This window comes from Vitis riparia, chromosome 12 (assembly GCF_004353265.1).
Source record: "Vitis riparia cultivar Riparia Gloire de Montpellier isolate 1030 chromosome 12, EGFV_Vit.rip_1.0, whole genome shotgun sequence".
Classification (NCBI taxonomy): domain Eukaryota; kingdom Viridiplantae; phylum Streptophyta; class Magnoliopsida; order Vitales; family Vitaceae; genus Vitis; species Vitis riparia.
In genome coordinates this window covers 6,252,693-6,273,592 of record NC_048442.1, presented here as the reverse complement: position 1 = coordinate 6,273,592, position 20,900 = coordinate 6,252,693, and the positions used below count along the sequence as shown (strand labels likewise).

At 36.3% G+C, this 20,900-nt stretch overlaps 1 protein-coding gene and 1 pseudogene across 1 annotated transcript; one reads left to right on the top strand and one right to left on the bottom strand.

Annotated features, from left to right (window-relative positions):
* Positions 1 to 2,638: 2,638 nt before the first annotated feature.
* Positions 2,639 to 13,016, bottom strand: LOC117927352 (transmembrane emp24 domain-containing protein p24delta3-like). Its single transcript, XM_034846846.1, has 4 exons — positions 12,585 to 13,016; positions 3,989 to 4,201; positions 3,186 to 3,262; positions 2,639 to 3,075 (listed from the first exon to the last, which is right to left on the bottom strand). The coding sequence occupies exons 1-4, from the start codon at positions 12,798 to 12,800 to the stop codon at positions 2,931 to 2,933; spliced, it is 651 nt and encodes a 216-aa protein (XP_034702737.1). The 5' UTR covers positions 12,801 to 13,016; the 3' UTR covers positions 2,639 to 2,930.
* Positions 13,017 to 18,583: 5,567 nt separating this feature from the next.
* Positions 18,584 to 20,131, top strand: LOC117925925 (annotated as a pseudogene).
* The last annotated feature ends 769 nt before the right edge of the window (positions 20,132 to 20,900 follow it).

Below are 20,900 nucleotides of genomic sequence, written 5' to 3'. Positions count from 1 at the left end.
ATGGACATGGATTTGAATACTTCATGATGCCTATTCTTACTTCCCCCTCTTTTTTCTTGTAATTTATTGAAATATTCAATAAAAGAATTAGTTTTTTTTAATATTTCCTTTTCTTTCATATTCAAACATTTAAAATTTATTGTTATTATGATAAAAAACAAATTAAAATATGATATTTTTTTTCCTATTTTTAGAAACAAAAATTTAAAATTTCTACAAATTTTAGAATTACAAACTTGATAGATATAAAAAAATAAAAAATTCTAATTATTTAAAATTCTTTAAATCTTAAAAAAATTCACTTAATAATGAAAAAAAAAATCTAAAATAATAAAATGACTTGAAAAAATAAATTAAATATTAACAAAGCAAGGTGACTCACCTAAATGGCCCATTGACATAATCCATCAACATTGCACAACATGACACGATTGGTCGCACTAGGTTGCTTATTTGGCTTGCATGGGGCACGGCCAACATGACACAACACGACTTTCAATTAGGTTGTGTTGGCTCGACATGTTGTGTAACGACCCGCACCCAACCATGTAGATATTGTCCGCTTTGGGCCCAAGGGGGCCCTCACGGCTTTAAAACGCGTCTACTTGGTTAAAAGGAGTCTCTACATATATAGCGCCAGGAACTTGCTCCCCTATCCGATGTGGGACATCACAAATACCCCCCCATGTAGACACAACATCCTCGTTGTGTCCCATGGGATTGCGGGACCAAATAGACAAACACCCCTTATGGAGCCAAACAAACCCCCACACCGAGGTCGGGGATCGGCTCTGATACCATTTGTAGCGACCCGCACCCAACCATGTAGATATTGTCCGCTTTGGTTTTTGTGATGTCCCACATCGGATAGGGGAGCAAGTTCCTGGCGCTATATATGTAGAGACTCCTCTTAACCAAGTAGACGCGTTTTAAAGCCGTGAGGGCCCCCTTGGGCCCAAAGCGGACAATATTTACATGGTTGGGTGCGGGTCATTACATGTTGACTCGTAAAGGCTCACTAAACATTACGCGAAGACCACCCGAACTCTCTCCATATTTAGGCTACACAACAATTCACTCTAACTCCAAAAACCCTAATTTCCACAATTATTTTAGTGTTTTTTAATGATACAAATAAAATTACAAAATAAACATATTTTTAATAGTATCACTTTCCAATATTTATTTTTTCAACAACTAAGCCCCCTTTTTTTTTTTTAATCATAACAATATATAATAATATTAAAATTTATTTTCTTTTCTCCCAATTTGTTATTCCCTTCCTCTGAAAGAATAAGATAAAAAGTAGGACTTAAAAAATTAATAAATGAAAATTCATTTTCTCTTCTCCAAAATTTTCTTAACAACCAAACAAAAACCTTCTACTTCCATATTAACCAAAATAATGTAAGATATAAAATTTAATAAAAATGAGAAATTTATTTATTATTGATACTTTTTTCTAACTTAGGTTTTTTCCTACTTCCGATCTCAAAAGGGGAATAAGAATAACTTGATGGGTGGGAAAGAATACAGAGCTTGGAGCCAGCATGATAATTCTCATCCCATTCCAAGTCTTCATGAGGCAGCCAGGCATCAGAATAACCCAGTTATGGAATGAAATTCCCATTCCACCACTCCATTTCAGCCCAACAACACTCAATAATATTCCTCCAATGCCGTTCCACATGGAACTTCACAGACAAATCATCCTCATCTCCACTGCTTTAACTGGCTAATGGCTATATCGGTTGGGTGGGCAGTGGCAGAGCCAGAAAGTTTAGGGGGGCAAAGTTGTCCATAAAATTTAAAAATCTGATGTCCTTCTTATCGTTTAAGCAACTAAATTTTATATTAAAAATTTTGTTAGAAAAAAAATTCAGTAATTTTTTATATAAAAATATTTTTTTAAAAATTCAATAAATTTTATAATTTTCCATAAAATTTGAAATTCTTTTTCAAATTAATATTAAATCAATCAAAAATTATAAATATTTTATTTACAAATTATTTATTATATAATAATATCACTAACATATTAAGTATCTCAATATTTAAACTTTGAATTTGTTTATCAACTTAAAAAATAATATTTTTAATTAAATTTTTGTCATATTTGAAAAGTAATTATTTTTTATATTTTAAAACTTCAAATTTAAATTTTTATTTTTAGGGTTCACTTTAATTTTTGAAAACCTCCAACTATATATAAGAATTTATTTATTTAGAAATTTGATGGGATAATAATAATACATTAGAATTTTTTTTTTTTTTGTTCTGATGAAATTTAGGTGGGGGGTGGCATATGACCCCCTGGGCCTTTACACTGGATCGACCTGTGGGTGGGTGCAGTCTAACGTTGGGCTATAACCTCAATCTATCTTCATACACCTATGAAATGTGCAATAAACATTAAATTTAATCAAACTAAAAGTGCGGTTGACAATGATTCTAAGAAGTATTTTTAGTCTTTCTAACGCTTGAAGTTTTTTTCTAAAATCACTACTAAATGCACTCTATACCAAACCAATCGAACTGCACTTTCATACAGTTAATTACATTAAGAGCTGCCTAAAATGATCATTCTTGACATTCAAATTGGCTTAGAACTTACTGACCAACATTATAAACCTCCTGCTATAAATAACTGACACTCTCAACCCTTCTTATTGGGAAATAAAGTACAAATTGAAAACCAGACAATGACAAAGAAAAGAAAGGAGACAAACAAAGTTATCATCACCTTCATTGTCACTATGTATTGGTCTAAGCAGATGTGGAAAGGAAAAATATAAGTTCTTTATGGTACCAAAAATTTCCTTATGCATCAAGAAAAGAAAGTATGAGAAGAAGAAGTTGAAGAAATAAATAAATAAATGAAGTTCCTGAACTTCTTCTTTCATAAAGAAACACGGTTAGATTAGAAGAACCTAGATGAGCTTCTTCTTTTGGAAGAATCGCTTCAAGTGCCATAACTGCAAAGCTGAAACTGCAATGCAGACGCCCAATGACATGATGCTGTACCATGCCACTCTTGCATTTGTTTTTTCGCTCACCATCCTCATTTCTGCTTCTCTGTGAGTATAAGTCCAAAAAAATGGGAGAAAAATGGTAACTGGTATGATCTAATTGATTAGCAATGCAAAAACATTAGATGCTGTTCCAACTAAAACCATAAAAATTACCGGCTCTTGAGATAGAGTAGATTCTCATGGATGGCTTCCACTGCTCCTTCAAGTTTTCTCAACTCAAGCTCAACACCCTACAGGACAAAAATGGTTTTAGATGAAAGCATGATGAAAGGAAAATTTATCAAATAGCCAGGATGTAGAATGAAAGTTTTGGGTCATTAAAGAAATCTTGACAAACTCCGAAATTGGTACTGGTTCCAGACTTTGCTCACCAAATCCTCCTTTTTCCCCAAAATTAGAAAATGAGAAATCTACTCCATACAATATCCATGAAATTAGTAATACTAAACCTGATCAAATGCAAACATCCACGATCATCAACACTGTTTAAAACATTGAGCTTGTGCTGTTTGCATATTCTCATCCTCAAAATTAAATGCTGTACTGATTTTGAAGAGCTTAAATTTTTCCTTCAACACACTTGAAGCCAACGTGGATCATCAGAAATTTACTACAATTCAGCAGCATCCTCCATTTTCGTTAATTTATAGTACAAGCTCTGCGGTTGAAATTAAAAGATAGGAGGGTGTAACATGCCAATTTCAGAGGTATGTAAAACTGTTATGTTGTTTGACATAGGAAACCATTCCTTATTTCAGAGAATACTTTTTTGAAACCTTGTGATATAGCATTCATTCTTGATGAGGTAGGATGCCATATCCTTCTTTTTTTTTAATGATAATAAGCACTGATCAAAAGATTCAATTGAATAAAACACACATAATGTGGTTGGACATTAACATTTTAACTATAAGTACCATAACATTAAATGGGAAAAAATAATTTGAAGAGGTCACCTCAATCTTCTCCTTCCTGGCAACAGATTCCCAATCCTTTGCTCCAATTCCTGTTTTCCAGTCAAGGTTGACACTTACATCTCCGCCTCCTTGATTATGGCCATCGACCCAGAAACAGGCGAGGTAGTTGCCAGCCTCACTAGTTGTAAATGCAAACTGACCATGAGTCACATTCTCCTTGTGATGTAGATTGTTCCCATATGGTGATGTTACCTATAAGAGGCACATTGAGCACTATTTTAGTAAGCTGAGACAATGTTGAGCCATTCCAATCCAACACAAAGGTACATATTGTCTCACAAATTTAATTAAAAGTATGTTCAGTTGCAATTTGGGTACCCACCCCCACTAACAAAACAAATTCAAGACTCAATAGAGAGGAACTTAATCTCAACTGACCTACATTTCTTAAGAGCCCAGAACTTAAAACAGCCCAAGTGAAACTCAAGGAGAGCCAGCAATGTTCTTGCCTGGGAAAAAGGAACAGCACTAATATCCATCTCCTATATCATAAACAAGAATAAAGTCGAACTCCTATGACACTGAAACCAAGAGGAGGCATGTACACCTAAGGTTGACTTCAGGCACACATAGGTGGCAATTGTCTTAAATCTGAATAGCAAATGAGGCAAAAGTGTCATTTATCAGATAGAAAATTATAAGTTGACTTCTTGTATTCAGGAAAAAAATAAATATATCTGAAATAAGATTTAACTTAAAAAAACAAAAGGTACATATACATAAACATCCAAAAATTAAGGCTTCAGACAGAAAGACAAGCAATCCCTTAATAATTCAAGCATAGAATCAAGCCAACGCCTATTATATTATAACAATTCTCCATTCATCTCCCTCCAAAATAACAGTGTACTCATGATAATTAAAAAAGAAAGAGGTAAATGGTTCCCAGAAATCTGGAGCCCAAGTAAATATCCAACCAAAAACAATATGTTTGTATGCAGCCAAAGGAGCACTGAACAACATAAGAGGTCAGGGGGCAAGTTAAGTGAGGATCAAGCACTTCAAAGACAGCTCCACTATTAGTAAACTAATCCAATTAAATAGGAGGTGGATTAGGACAAAGATTAGCATTATATGGCATAGAGTGAATTTGAACTGAAATTGCAGATCCCAGATTTGAATTTGTGAATCAGGCTGCAGTCCAGGACACTATGTCAAGAAAACCATGAAATGTATTTATAGAAACTTTAAACCAGGAACTTCTCAGGAGAAACAACTGACTGGCTACTCCACCATAGCATCTTAGTAGCTACCAGAATACTTCCTACCAACAACATACAAATTATGATCATACAACATAATTTATTATCTATAAAATGGTGGATGAATGTAGGGATGTAAATTTGGCTTGTTGGCCAAAAGCCCAACCATAACACACCTGAAAATTTTAGGCTAAAGCCTGACCTAAGCCCAGCTCAATCCATCTAGGGCCAGGCTTAGACTACTAATTGTTTAAAGCCCTAGCTCAGCCCAAGCATTAAAGCCCCAAACAATCCACAAATATTATGCCTGAGATAGGATTTGAACTCTTGCAAAAAAATTAAAAAAAAAATTGACATAATCATAAAAAAAAATTAAATTCCCAGCCCAATCCAAGGACCTGCCTGGACCTTGTTAAGGGCAGCCCAAGCTGGCCTGTTTACATGCTTGGATGAATATCAAGATTATGTTATTTTGAGTCCAAATATAAACCAATTTAAGTACTAAAATTAAATTATTTTTGTGTGAATAAAACCCAAAAATTGGTTTATATTTACATATAAAAATGTATGCAACATATATCTCTGTTTTCTTAGATGGCACCCATAGTTCAAACGGCATGCTTAAAGCACGCTTGACCAAAGGTGCTACCACTACTTAGTTATATCACCTTGCTTGCCAAGGCATGTGCCTTGTTGGAGAGGTATACCTTGTCTATTCTATTCTATTTTTTTCTTTTTAAATATTTTATTCTTGAAATTTCTAATTGTATATTGAAATTTATATAATTTCATTACTTTTTTTTTTTTTTTAATGTTAGGAATCATAAATTTTTTTATTGATTGGATTATATTTTGGATCATATTTTATAATTTTTTTTATCATTAAATCATATTTTATAAATTGATATGCATCATAAGTAATATTTTATTTCGCTTAGACATGCGTCTTATATTGCACCTTGCACTTAAGTTGTAGGAAACTTTCACACCTTAGGTGTGGCTTGCGCTTTTTAAAACTATGATGGTGCCCTTTCTTGGTGTTCTATTTATTGCTACTTTTTCTCTTTGCCTATCAAAGTAAATAAATAAATAAATGAAAATAGAGGAATAATGATTAATGACTATATCGATAGATGCATAACAAATATGTGCACATGATCTCAACATCTAAAGGCACTCAAATGTATCAGAACCTGATTTGTTGGGAAATCATGATTTGAAACTTCATTGCATATTTATTTGCCCTAATTTATTGCGTCCACATGCAAGCCCAAAAAGAAGGTCGCCAATGAGGAGAGATGAAATGACCTAAACCCAAATACATTAAATAAAGCTTGATATATATTATTGGCTTACCTAATGGCTTAAAGTCCCATGTTTAAAAAGGCTATCGAGCCCTGGAGGCTTGGCTCAAGTGGTAAAGTGATGGGGAGCGTTTTTGGGAGGTTTCAAGTTTAAGTCCCAATGAGGACAAAAATTTGCCTATCAAAAAAAAAAAAAAAAGCTTTAAAAGGCTATTGAGGCTTACCTCAAGGCAAGGCTCCACAAATTATCCTTAAGGCTATAGCCTCAGTTATGGTAATTGAGGCTTAAGCCTCACCCCGGGGCTTATAGCTTTGAGGCTATAGCCTCAAGGCTGTTGAAGCCTAAGCCTCAAACATCCAAAGGGTTTTTGGCCTAAGCCTCAAATATCCAAAGGATTTTCAGCCTTTATAGGCTTTTGGTATATATTTTATAAGAGACTCAAATCTCAATATTCAATGAATTTTAATGGGTTCTATCATCTATTCCTTTTGTGGACTTCTGATATAAATTTCTTGAATTTTGTATTGGGTCCCTACTTGGTTAAACCTTTTACAAAATAAGGGTTTAATTGACTTTCAATGAACATTTTAAATGGAAGGGAAAAAGAGAGATTGAGAAGAATAAGGGAATTGGTGATTGTCCTAGTGGTTGATCTCATATATAATCTAATTATTGATAGATAAAAAAAGATACCACTATAATTGGTAGACAAAGAAGAAGAATGAGTGGAGATTAACACCATTGGGGAAGATGATATAACAATTGGATATGATTATATTTTTTTGGAGGATGCCAGTGATAGTAATAGTAATGTTGAAATTATTGGTAAAACCATGTGAGAGAGCTAAATTTTATGTAAAAAAGGGGAACTGAATTAGAACTATTAACAATGAAAAATAATTAATTTTAATATTATGAAGTTTATGTCTTTTTAATTCTTCAATTTTATTGTGATTTTATGAGTTTTTTTTTTTGATAATTTTTTATTATTTATTTGTTTAAGTTGAGGCTTACACCTCATTCAACCTTGAGCCTTTTGCCTTGCCTCATTTAGGCAAACCACTTCAAGACCACCTTTAGCCTTTTAAAACATTTTTAAACTTTTAGGAAAATTTGTAGCTTGACACCTTCCTTTTGTTTCTAAGACCCATATAGTCAAATTTGGGAACAAGAACAAAAAAAACATCCTTGAAGAAATTATCATTGTTGGGGGTCCTGAACACAGGGTGAGATAGATCAAATAAACTGTACAATTAAGAACACCTGCAAGCGGTACAATTAAGAACTCCGACAAGCTATACAATTTAGAACACCGGCAATTTAAGCATTAATAAAGTGGAAAAGCAATTTAAACAAGGGAACAAGTTTCTGAAATGAGATTTAGGCACAGAGTTACTAGAGCACATAGACAACAGGACAAAGTGAAGGACTAGGAGGCCTGAGGAATAGCATACAGACTGTTAAAAGAAGCTCTCAGAACGTGTGAATATGTAAAGGAATGGTGAACAAGCATCTAACATCTAGAATATATATATAAATTTACAAGGTCATTTAAGTGACACGATAAAAAATTGTAGAATCATAAATTTTTTAACTATTGACTACAAGTAGTGTAGCAATCATTGGATCAGCTAAATGTAGCAATCATTAGTTAGCAAATCTTAACAATAACTGTTGTTCGTGATAAAAGAAACAAGCTTTTCATATATTCATGGTGCAATTTGAATACCAAGTATAGTACCCTGAAGTAGGATGAACAAACATTAACAACAAAATGCGTGAATGATGAAAGTATAAGAAAAGGGAAAACAGAAGCAAGAAGAATAAAAGGGAGAAGCAGCACCAATGATGACATTTTAAAGTGAACTTCCTGGCAAGCTTCCAAATTATACTGTTTTTTTACATCTGAAGCATGATTCTCAACCCTACACTGCCACTAAATTTGATTTACTGTATTGAAAATTTTTGCTCAAATTTAACGAAAAACTAGAACCGATAGCAAATCTACTATGATGCAGAATAGTGCTTAATTTTGAGAGGAAGTTCCAAGTATATTTGTGTTTTTCATCCCTTGGAGTAACCCCAATGGAGTAGTTGCCGCACCTGCTAAGAACCCAATGAAGTGGCTGGAATACTTGCTAAGAACCCAATGGAGTGGCTGCCATACTTGCTAAGATTACATTGTCATGTAACTATTTTTTAAAAACTCAAACAACTTGTAATTTTCCTTGGGGATAAAGACTACTCCAAACAAATCTAAGACCCTGGTTCTGTATGATATTTCATCTAATACAAGAAACGAGGCAATACAGACATTAGTTGTCATGATGATTACGTTAATCAGCTTCAAAAAGAAGAATCTAAGGGTTCTACTACCTTCAGTTACACACAAAAAAAAAAAAAAAAAAAAAGATTCATAAACCTGTAGCATTAATGGATATCCCAACACTTGGTTTCCCACAAGCACACCAAATTAGCATTTTAAACACAAAGAAAAGATTTGACTACCCATCTTTTTGGACTCGTCATTGAAGACCCTCATATTCTGTAGGATAATTCTAAGCTTAGGGAGGATATTAAATATTGCCCAATCCTTTTCTCCCACCATCCCTTTACTATCAATACCTCGGCTTCCTTTACCATCATAGTTAACCATGTGGGCATGTGCAATTCCTTATCTTTCTTGAGCTCAACCTAAAATGCCTTTTTCTTATGCTATATTATTTCCCACATGCCCCCATCTAATCTTAAAAGCTTAAACAGTCTTGATGCCTGCAACTTCAAACCCTTCAAAAGGAAGCCCCGAAGATTTTCCAAAACCCTCACCTTACTAAGGACCCGCTTTGACAACTTACTTTTTCCTTAATGCTGCCTTTTGAAACCAGAAAACTTCGATCACAATTTAGGAGGCTGAACAACCACTACCAGCTCCATTTAGTGAAGCAAAGCTACTTCTCCATGCTTGGTTCAATGTTTCTTACCCTCAGCACCAGATCCTTCAATTGTGGCTGCTCTCACAGGAGAGACAAGAGAAACCCAAACCAAATTCTCTCCACCACAATCCGATCTAGCCCTTTTGGTGCCAGGGCTAAGCTGATTGAGCCCTCCAGATAAATGCCTAACAGCTCCTTTTATTCAATGCCCAATGGGTCAAACCCTGATTACTAAGCTGGCTCACCTCTCATTTACATACATTCTCCCATGCAACAACAAGAAATTTAATGAACTTTCCTTCTCTTCTCTTCTCAAGTGAGGAACCAGGCTCACGACCACAGTTTTAAATTTGTGTGTAGATTGCAAACTTCATTCTATAGGTGTCCTATGCTTGTCAGATGTTTCTTCAAGGAGATAGTGATTTTCATGGTGTTTCTTTATATTATAATGTTCTTTTCCCTATAAAAAGTGAAAATTGCACCTAAAGAGGAATGCTTGATAATTTGAAAGAAGAAGAAAGAGTGACTTTCATGGGATTCTGCCATAATGCTTGTTTCCTTCTAAAAAGTGAAATGTTTCAGAAAAAAATGAGGGGGGATTGATAATTTGGAAGAAGAAGAAGAAGACGTTATATTGTAATGCTTTTTTCCTTGTAAAAAGTGAAATTTTTATTGAAAAAAGGATGACTTGATGCCTTGGAAGAAGAAGAAGCAATGGCATTAAAAAAAGGGGAGGCTTGATAATTTGGAAGGAGAAGATAAAAAGCTTCCAACTATGAAGGCATAGTAGATTCATTGTAGCTTTTCCTAATTATTGCTCCCTTTTCTTAGAAGGAATCTAAATCCAAATTCACAAGGAGGAACCCAAGTAACTGAATTCTAATCCTTATAAAAGGTCAAAATTTTTTATAAAAAGAGAGGGAGGCTCGAAGATTTGGAAGAAGGGATCTGACTCCATATTCTCAAGGAGGAACCCAGCCAAGAAAAATATAATCCTTATAAAAACTGAAAATTTATTAGAAAACAAAGGGAGGCCTGATAATATGGAATAAGAAGAAGAAGAGATGCAAAGTCTCCGACTACAACGGCATAATTGATCCATTATAACATTCCCTTATGATGCTCCCTTTTCCAGGAAGAAATCTGCCTGCAAATTCTTGAGGAGGAACCCAAGTAACAACAATTCTAAACATTTCCAATGCATGGATTTTAATGATCAATAAAATACTACATTGGAAAACAACACAACCTTATTTACCAAATCTGTAACAAATACTAACCACCAGAGAGATTTGATGCTAATGTAAAATATACCACATAAGATTCACAAAATAGTGATTAGCACAAGGGAAATCCCAACAATCTTTACATTCCTTTTGTATGTTTTCCTCCCATCAATTTCCCTCACCCACGTAATTTTTTTTTTGATAGGTAAGAAAGAGTGTATTAAAGGAAAAAGGTATACACAGTGTATGCAAAGACACCCAACAATCAAAAAAAGTGTGAAGACCCAAAAAACTGCAACCGCGCTTTACATAGAGCCTATCCAATCTACCAAGTCTATCAAACGACCCACTATACAATCTGACCCACTCTCAAAGTAAGTACAAAAAAGAATTTCCAATTAAATGACCCATGCTTTCACAATTATCAAAGGCTCTCCTATTTATCTCCCTCAAAATGGTCCAAAACAAGCATAAAGGAGCAGCCTTCCAAACTTTCTTTCTCTTTTTACCAACAGATATTCCACACCAGCTCAATAGAACACCCCTAATAGTGGAGTGCATCACCCACTGAACTCCAAAGAGAGCAAAAATCAAATGCCACAAAGATTGCACCTTCGATAGAGCATATAGAGAGAGAATCTAATCCTCACTTCAATGCTCTCATCCCATATAACTTCATAATAAAGGAGCCATCTCCTTAATTCAATATACTTATTTTTATCAAACATTTTCCTTGTGCAACCTGGATCAAAGACACTGTTGATGGTTCTTAACAAAGCAGGACACCTCCAGGCATATTTATAGTTTTATCAATTATTTTTCTCGGGCAACCTTGATCAAAACATAATAAGTTCTCTACGCCATTTCCAAGGCCCTAACTTTAAAGATCAATAAAGTACTCCATATTGGAGTATGTCACCCTCCATTACGGTTGGATCCAAAACTGCTCTCAACACTCACTTTCAAATTCCCATGTAAAAGTCATAATCTTGTCATTTCACTGTAACTCTGCACAAAGCAATGCAATATTTCCAATATGGCCCCTACAAAAGGCTCCAATCCCTAGCAAACCTTGATTGCCCATCAAAATTAATCTTGAAGGAAAAAGAAGAAGAATTTCAAAACACCTAGATAGTAATAAACTAGGTGCTTTTATTACCACTTTCCTCCAAACCAATAGGCTGTGCTTTCGGCTACTAAAGCTGGTTTAATAATATTTCTCTCATAAAATGAGAGAGTTGATTAAAACATCAAAGCCACCCACAAGAGCAATCAAAATAGGGGCAAATAGAAACCCGATTATTGATAGTCTACATAAGTGATGTAATGAATGATTGTGAAGAAAAGACATCAGGGAGGACCTTTTTAGGTCAATAGGTGTGTGAGTCTACCCCACTTAATTTTGATTTTAAGAACCCTAGAAGTTCTTCCTCCTTGAACCTCCAATCTCCAAATTCTTTAGTGTTTGAACCCAAAAGGCTAGCCTCCAATCTAAAACCAAAACCCTAATTTATTAAAGATAATCCACCTTGAATCGCAAAAATATACTTAAGATTCTCAAAACAACAGCAAACACAAACAAGATTACAACAATCTCTTCTTTCATACTTTTTCCTTTCATGAAGTTTTCAATGTTGTAAAAGGTAAAAAAAATTTATGCGTTTCCTATTGCACCACATTCCTAAAACTCTCCAATCACATGAAAAGGGAAAAATCCAGATCAGAACTGCCTTCGGCAGCCAAGAAAAAAAGCAGAAAAATAAAAACAAATCAAACCCTTGAATCATAATTGTATCACAAGATCCCAAAATTAATTTCATTTCCCTGGTTTTCTCTACAACCAAACAGGGTCAAAGACGAATTTGAAGATGGACGAAAGGGGGTAAACTGGGGGCAAAGAAAAACAAACCTTGATGGAGATGGTGGGGCTGGAATGGGTATGGTCGTCTGGGATGACGAGGTAATCGGCCAAAACGACGACGTTGTTCTGGATTTCTTCGGAGACGCACTTGGTTCCTGAAGAGGGAATGCTCAGCCAGATGGCTTGGGACATGGGAATCAGAAGATCACTGATACACAACAACAATAGCAGCCTCAACACAAGACCAGACCCATTCATCTTCATCTTCCTTCTCTCTCGGTCTGGGTTTTTTCTCTGTGTAAATCTTCAACCTTGTGTATTGTGCCTCTGCCAAAGTCTTAAGATATTATTACTGTGAGATTGAAGAAGCAGTGAAAATGCCTTTCTTTTGGCTTTGGGGAAACAATGGATTGAATGATGAGAGATCTCTGTTTGGAGTGTGTCTATTGGTTTCGCTTCGGTTTCTTTTTTTAATGCCAAATTGACTTTTCTTTTTAATTATAGGGGTTTGGGGGTGGGTGATGGGGGTGGTTACCTGGTCCTCTCTTGAATGGCTCACACAACAATGTCCTCGATGTGGGAAATGACCCCTCCAAAATGTTTGCGAGGTGTGATTAATTACATGGAATTTCCTCTTCTAATCTCATTTCCAACCCATAACCGCATATGAAGGAGGTCCCAATACAATATCGAAATTGGTACTTATTGAAGAATGAAACTAATTACAGTATATCATATATACAATTTGATATTATTATGTTATACGTTATTTGTGTCTCATTCATTTGTCGTTCGGTCTTATTTTGTATGTTAGTCTCGTTTTGTTTATATTTGATCTCATTTATTTATACATTAATTTCATATATTTTTATCTTGATTCAATATCTTAAATTTTATTATACACTTTTAATGATTGAGATTGTAAATTCAGTGGGTACAAATAAGATATTTTCTTATAAAGAGATTACGATATTAACAAAGTAGTCAAAGGTATAAAACTTCAACATAGTATCTCTTCGATGGTGTAAAACTTTATAAGTAAATATTTTATAAACTTATGAGTTAACCAACATTTTTTATGAAGACTTTTCATGTCATATGAGAATATTTATGTCTGAAGAAAGAATGTGGATTGGCATACATTGCAATGAAAACAAATAAGACATTAACTTAGTTCATAAGAATGAGTTAGTAAAGGCATAGACGCTATGGACAAAGTAAAAGGATGAGGTACCATAACTTATAAAAAGAGAGAACTCCACTTAGAGAAACAGATCTTAGCATTCTCTAATCCTTATTTAATTCCCTCAATGTCTATTTAACTTAAACAATTGATAAATGACACCATAGACATACATCAACCCTTGTGGTTGTTGATTATAGTGTTTGTTGGCATTATATGCCTAAAAAGCCACTCAAGAGGCATTTTATCTTGATAGCGTATTGGTACGTTATGAGAATCATTGCTCAAAATTTGATTAAATTGTATCTCTCTTAGTACACAAATAGTGTACATTTAGGGTTTGGATTATAGACACCATAATGCATAATGCAAAATATGCACAATGAGTTCATGGTTATTTGTAATGTCCAAGCCAAAATGTTACTCACAATTGCAAGTGGAATTGGGTAAACAACTTAGTAAATTGTTACACATAATTGCTACATTGGTAGTATGGCCTAACTTGGTCTTATGGGTGGTATGAGTCTGCAATTAGTGTGTTAAAGAGGATCACTTACTAGATGCTTCACTAACAGATTGTCATTTAGAGTGTAAGCATGACCAGTAGGTTAGATAGCAAGTAGTTCTCAATTTTGAAAGGGTCGACTCAAGGCTTTGGCATCATACGTTTTGATTTGACCATTTCCATGATCCTAGATTTATAATCATAGTATACTAGATGCATAGTGTATTGAGTTTGTAGGCTTATTGATTTCGGTAGAGAATTCATGTGGCAAATATGTTTTTATTGAGTTATGTTTGATTGTTGTAAATCCAAATTAGGTGTTTTCATCCAAAGATTTACAAAATGGTTTTATGTCATAATATGTGTATGTTTGTGTTTATTTAGATCTAATAGTTGCTTAGGTTAACCCAATGTTTCCTCTGTACTAGCATGGAATCATGACATTGTAATAGTATTTTTGAATAGTTCATCTACACCAACTAAATCATAAGGTTTAGTTGGAACATGGGTGTGGGTGTGTGATGGGGTAATAAGACTTAGGAAGACCATTAGAACCCTAGTAATGCCTCCATATCATTTTCATACACACGTTATCATGATTTTCAAGCAATGGAATTGATTAGTTATCTATATTTGTATATGTTAAAGCCTAAGTATGTAGAAATCTTGCTCTAAGAAAAACCGGAAATAGGATCACTATAGCTTGTAGTGTTTGGATTGTTATCCTTTGAGATTAATACTAATATGCTTAGTTATTTAAGTTAAACTAATGTACTGGGTGCTAAATGTACATGAAAACTTAATTTAAATGAATACAAGTGAGGATTAACTAATGATTATCTAAACTATCTAAAAAGATTAAAAATTAAAATGAAAACTTCCAAAGAATTTCACAATCTAGTGTTAAATTCATGAAGAGATAAAAAAAACCTATGATCACAGGTATAAAATCAAAGTTGATTTGAGACCAAATTAAATTTGAAGACCAGATTTCATCAACAACTTGATTTTTTTACTTTGGAAAATATCTCTTAAACCAATTAAATATGTTGGTTAGTTTAATTTTCAATTTAAGCATTCTCAAACCCCATCTATGCTGCACATTCAACCTTTAGACTCGTTAACAATAGATCAAATCAAGTTAACTAGTGATTAAGGTATTTTCAAGAATCACTAGTAACTTAGTAAGCATTTATTGTACCAACTATAAGTCAAACTATACAAAGAATTTCTTCCTACTAATTCAAACATAAAAACATAAATAAACCAATCAAAGTTTTCTTAGGTTATTGCTACTTCTCTTGTGAATTCTCCACCTCCATGCTTATCTTCTTCATATCACATCAAGTTAGCTAAACATGGTGGAGGATCTCCCCTCATAAAGACCCAACCTATGTGTAGACCCCCATTTTGGGGAGACATCTCTACAGCCTGATTATGACAAGTGTCATCATCTGGGATGGTCACGTGTCACTCCCGAACTGGTTGGTGAGGTATCAGGCTAGTGGCTTTGTTAGCCAATGAAAGCTGGACACTTGGAGGAAGGTTCTAGAAGGAGGAGCGTATTTGATTTTTGCTGTGAGGGCGTTGCCAGCTGCATGTAGAGGTGAGTGGAGGCTGGCAGCTGTAGGGTGGAGTGCTTTTTGGGGTGGTTTTCTGCAGAGGCTGTTAGGAGGGCAAATCCGGGAGAGAGGAGAAAGAAAGAAAAGAAAAAGAGGCAGGGAGCTTTTGGTTAGGGGACTTTTTGGTTTGGTTATTAGGAGGGGCTCTTCTTCTGGGGGGGGGGGGGGGGGGGGTTTTAGAGAGAATAGGTAGTTTTGGGTGCTTTTGGGTTGCCGGGAGAGAGGTCTTCCTGGCCGTTTTCAGTGAGATATCTTGAGAGAGTTTTGAGGGCTGTTATTGAGGGGCAGAGAGCTTGAGAGGGAAGGCTGAGAGGAGATTAGCTGTAGAGGAGAGACATTTTCTGGGGAGGTTACTAGTTACAGAGTGAGGAGGTTTTGGCCGCTTTTGGAGAAAAGAGCTGGAGAGTATTCTTTGGAGGAGGTTACTAGTTACAGAGAAGGGAAGCTTGACTGCCATTCTAGAGGGTTTACAGCTCCGGGAGAATCAAGTGTTTCGGCTTCAAAGGAGGCATTCAGGTTTGATCATTTCGCAGCTCAAGTTCTTCACTGTTATCTTGTTTAACTTCATTTTTAGTCATACCATGTTTCTTTATGACGTTTGAGATGTTTGTTTTAATCATCTAACATGTTAAACCTGCTTCTCATTCTCTTTTTGCTCGGTCTTTGCTTCTTCTTGCATGAGTTGCATGACGATTATACTACCTGTTTTCTATGTTTGAGATCACACAGACTTTCCCACCAGTTTTCTTAAGCTCCTTGATTTTCATAAAATGGGGTTGGGTTTAATGGTACTATTTTCTCTCAAGCTCACCCTGTTTTTCTTCATTTTCTCCCCTGTTTTTGTTTTGGCTCCTTTTACTTCCATTTTGTTTCCCTGTTACTGGTACGTTTGATGATGCTGAATATCAGAGCTGGGGGTTCAGTTTATGGGGATTTCTGATCGGAAATACAACGTTCACATATTGAGAAAGCCATGCATTATTATCCTGTACAGTCTGCCATCTCCAAGGTTTTGGTCGCTAGGGTGCGTAGATAAAAGGTTATACAGGTTGAAGAGGGTGCTCAGTTTTGGTTATAAAAGGGAGAGTATGAGATGATACAGCAAGTAAATATGGCTGTTAGTCACAATAGGGCAATGAGAAGCTTGTGATGACAACCGGCTGTAATGTTTTTGATTTGTTTCATGACGACTATTATGAGCCAAGTCCCAGCTATGGTCAATCATTTGGAAGGTTCTTTGATATATATTTGGGAGAAAACAGATTTTTCAGCATCATTACAGCATGTAAGGACGTCTCAGGCAACCCTGTGAAGCCAGAATCTGATGGTTTGATCACTGTTTTGGTGATTCATGCCAGAAATCCAGTAACAATGGCCTCATCACAAGGTTTAATACCCATGCTCGCAGCACCAACCCAGCCACGAAATGCTCATCCCTTACCTTTCAGTCCAGAATGATCCATCCTTAGCCAGGAAGTCACCAACAACAATTTTGCTAAAGGCCATTATACAACTGAACAAAAGATCATGGAACGGTGTCCTGGCTGAATCAGAAAGCGTGCTAATGACTGCATTGGGCCCCAAGTTTTTCTTATCTTCCAGGTGGTCAGTGGTGGGGTCGATTCAGATCGTGGGAACTGTACCTCTAGAGCCTCTTTTGGTAGATTATGAGTGAAATTAAAGACTGGGTTTCACTGTTTGACTGTATGCCCTCTACCTGCCTGTTAACTTGCCTGCCATCCGGTTCGTTTCAACCATTCCCCCAAGTGTATGAAGACCATCATGCATGAATTTATGGTTGCATCACCACCTTTCTCCATGCATACCCATGTTGCTCATCTTCTATAGCCTTCACCACTTTCTCTCTCTATATTCAACATACCCAGTCCACCTAACCTCTGTACCCATATCTCACACCCACCATGCCTACTACAGTTCATGCTCATCCTTTTCCCATTTCCTTGATCTCTGATACCCATTTCTTACTGCTCACTCCATACTGCCACCTTTTCTCTCTCTTCATCCCATCATCCATACTCATTATGCCCAGCCTGTTTCACCCGGTTTCTTGGCTAAGACACTTAGCCCACAGTCATCACCGCCCGCTCCCTTTGCTAGCTCGCCCATTCCTCCCTTTGCATGGTATGCATGGCTTATTTCAGCATAAGCAGAGATGGGTGGTGGCGATTCAACTGTTGGTTCATTCTGAACCGGGAAAGCATCGAAACAGAAAATAGGAGTCTCATGTACAGCTTCAAGAAGGCGACAGAGGCACAGAGGAGCTAGTGGAGAATATTAATACATGTGTTGTACGAAGAGAGGCTAAGGAATGAAGAGGATGGGGATGTGACTTCAGGTTCGTTGACCTAGAGAATTTCCTTTATTAACGTCACGTCGGCTCTCTATGAGGCTATTGGGGTAGATATCCTATGTCTGAGTGTCTTCCTGAGCCACAAGATTCTCAAAGAAGCTGAGCAATACAAGGAACTGTTAAAGACTAGGGAAAGGGGACTGATACCATGGACGTTTGGTTTGACCCAGGTTCTTCTTGGGTTGCTGTGTTGGATGGCAGAAATGATCTTAGTTGTCCTGCAGATTTGTATCTTGAAGGTACAGTGGTTTCAAAGTTCTTTGCTAACCAGTGTTTCTACGAAGGGAAAAACTCAATACTCCAGTGTTATTACACATGGATTTGTACTGGATGAGAAAGGTTTCGAGATGAGCAAATCTTTGGGAAATGCTGTATATCCGACATGGTGACATCCTCAAGCCTTGTATCGAAGTGGGAGAGAGAGAGAGAAGACAGAGAGATGATATGTTAGTCAAATCAGAGGAGCAATACAGGAGGATTGAAGATCAGCTCAAATGGAAGAAGGAGCAGTTCAACCATCTTGAGGAAGCTCACGAAAAGCTTCGAAACCAATTCTGGACAAGTAAGAAAGAGTGGGAACAGGAGATATCTACATTGCTGGACAAGATCTGTGCCATGCAGTCAAAATTGGATTCTCAAACCCGAATCTCTGAAGGCCTTCAAAGACAATTACGGATGCGCAACCAAGCTCTAGCTCAGGAAGAAATACAGAGGAAGTATCTGGAAATTCAACTTTCTGAATCTAAAACTTGCTTTGAGAATGTGTTTTCTGAGTGTCAGGATGCAAAATCAAAGATCAAACACTTGAGCATTCAAAGAGATAAAGAAATTGCAGCTTTGAGAAATTCACTGAGCACAAAAGAAACAATCTACAAAGAAGCAGATTTCAGAGCAAGGAAACTAGAGCAAGAGAATCAGGACCTGCTGATATCACTCAAAGAACTCCAGGAAGAACGGATTCATGGAGCAGGAGCTTCTTCATCTCTGGCAAAGTTGCGCAACAAGCTCAAAAGTTTGGAGCACATGCACCGAGACTGTTAGGAAAATCTCAGAGCCAAAGAAGCTCAATGGAGCTCCCAACAGGAAAAATTGACTAGTGACTTGAATGACTACATGTTGAAGCTAGAGAGTAAAGATGTAGATATAAAGGAGCTTGGCTTGGAGTTGGAAGGTTGCCATTCTTCAATAATGCAGTTGAAGTCACAGAATGAGGAGCTGAAACTGAGAGCAACAAAATCGGAGAAAGATAATCAAGAGTTGCAAACGTCACTTGAAGAATTACAGGAACAGCAGATTCATGAATCGGGAGCGTCTTCTCTAGAAGGGCTTCAAAACAAGGTTGAAAGTTTGGAGCACATGCACAGAGATTGTTCTTCAAATCTCAGAGCCAAAGAAGCTGAATGGAGCTCTCAACTGGAAAAATTGACAGGGGACTTGAGTGACTATAGGTCAAAAGTGGAGAGTAAAGATGCGGTTATAAAGGAGCTCAGCATGGAATTGGAAGGTTGCTATTCTTCACTTGTGCAGTTGAAGTTGCAGAGTGAGGAGGCTTCTTTGATGGCATTGGTGTTGAAATTGGGGCTTTCAGAGGCTCAATTAAAGCTTGCTAGTGAAAAGGATGAAATGGCCCTGCAAAACAAAGAGAGGGAAGAGAATATCTCTCATCTCATGAACAAGTTGGAGATGAAGAGTGCTGCCCTGGTTAAAGCACAGGCTGATATAGAAGAAGAACGTGAGAAGGTGGCGGCACTGTTGAGGAGGGTTGAGTTACTGGAACTCATCGAACAGCAGCAAGTACTCATGCAGAAAGAGTTGGAGAGATCTTTTTGTGTCATCCAAACCCACAGCAGTCATCTGGACCTTCTCAGTTGTTGGCATCACCAGTGCACAAGACCCTTTGCATGGCCACCTTAAGGCCGCGTGTCATCCTCCCTAATTCCTTCCTTTTGACTTCAAAAATAAATTTCCTAAATCCCAGTTTCAAATAGCTTTAACTTTTTCAAATTTTCCCATCCTTAACATTTTTCTTAGGTTCCAAAAATCCGTTTTTCAATAAAATAGATTGCCATTTTCTCTTCGGCAAGTCTTTTTCACATTTTCCTCGTTTTTAAAAATGTTTTAAAATAGGTGTGAATTTATTTTTCGTAATTCTTGGTGATAGAATTTACGAAATTAATTCATACAAAAATAAACGGGCTATGGTGGGGGCCCGACATCAAATAAATTTTCTTCAAAATAAAAGTGAATTTGAGTGAAATGCCATGTGTGCTGTTGATAGTTCTTTATCTATTTACTAACTCGCAGGCTATATTTTATATTCATTAATTGTGCACTAACCCCATTTCTTGATAGCGCATGGTGGCTCGTTGCTCAGGTACGTACCCACTTTCACTCTAGCCATCTTCTATGCATTGTTCTGTTTCTCATATGTGCATGATCACTCTGAGTATTCATTGATTTCCTCATCATTGCCACATCAGCTTCATTTTGTTAGTAGAGACCCGACTTTAGGGACTTAGAGGGGTGCAACGGTCTTTACCGTACCTTCCCGATAAGTAACCTGACCCCCGAATCCAATCCGGTTTTTCACAGACCGCCTTTTCCAAAATAAGGAGTCACACTTAGGGTTTTTCTTTCTTATTTTGTTTACCCTTTAAAAATAAAACAAAAATAAGTGGCGACT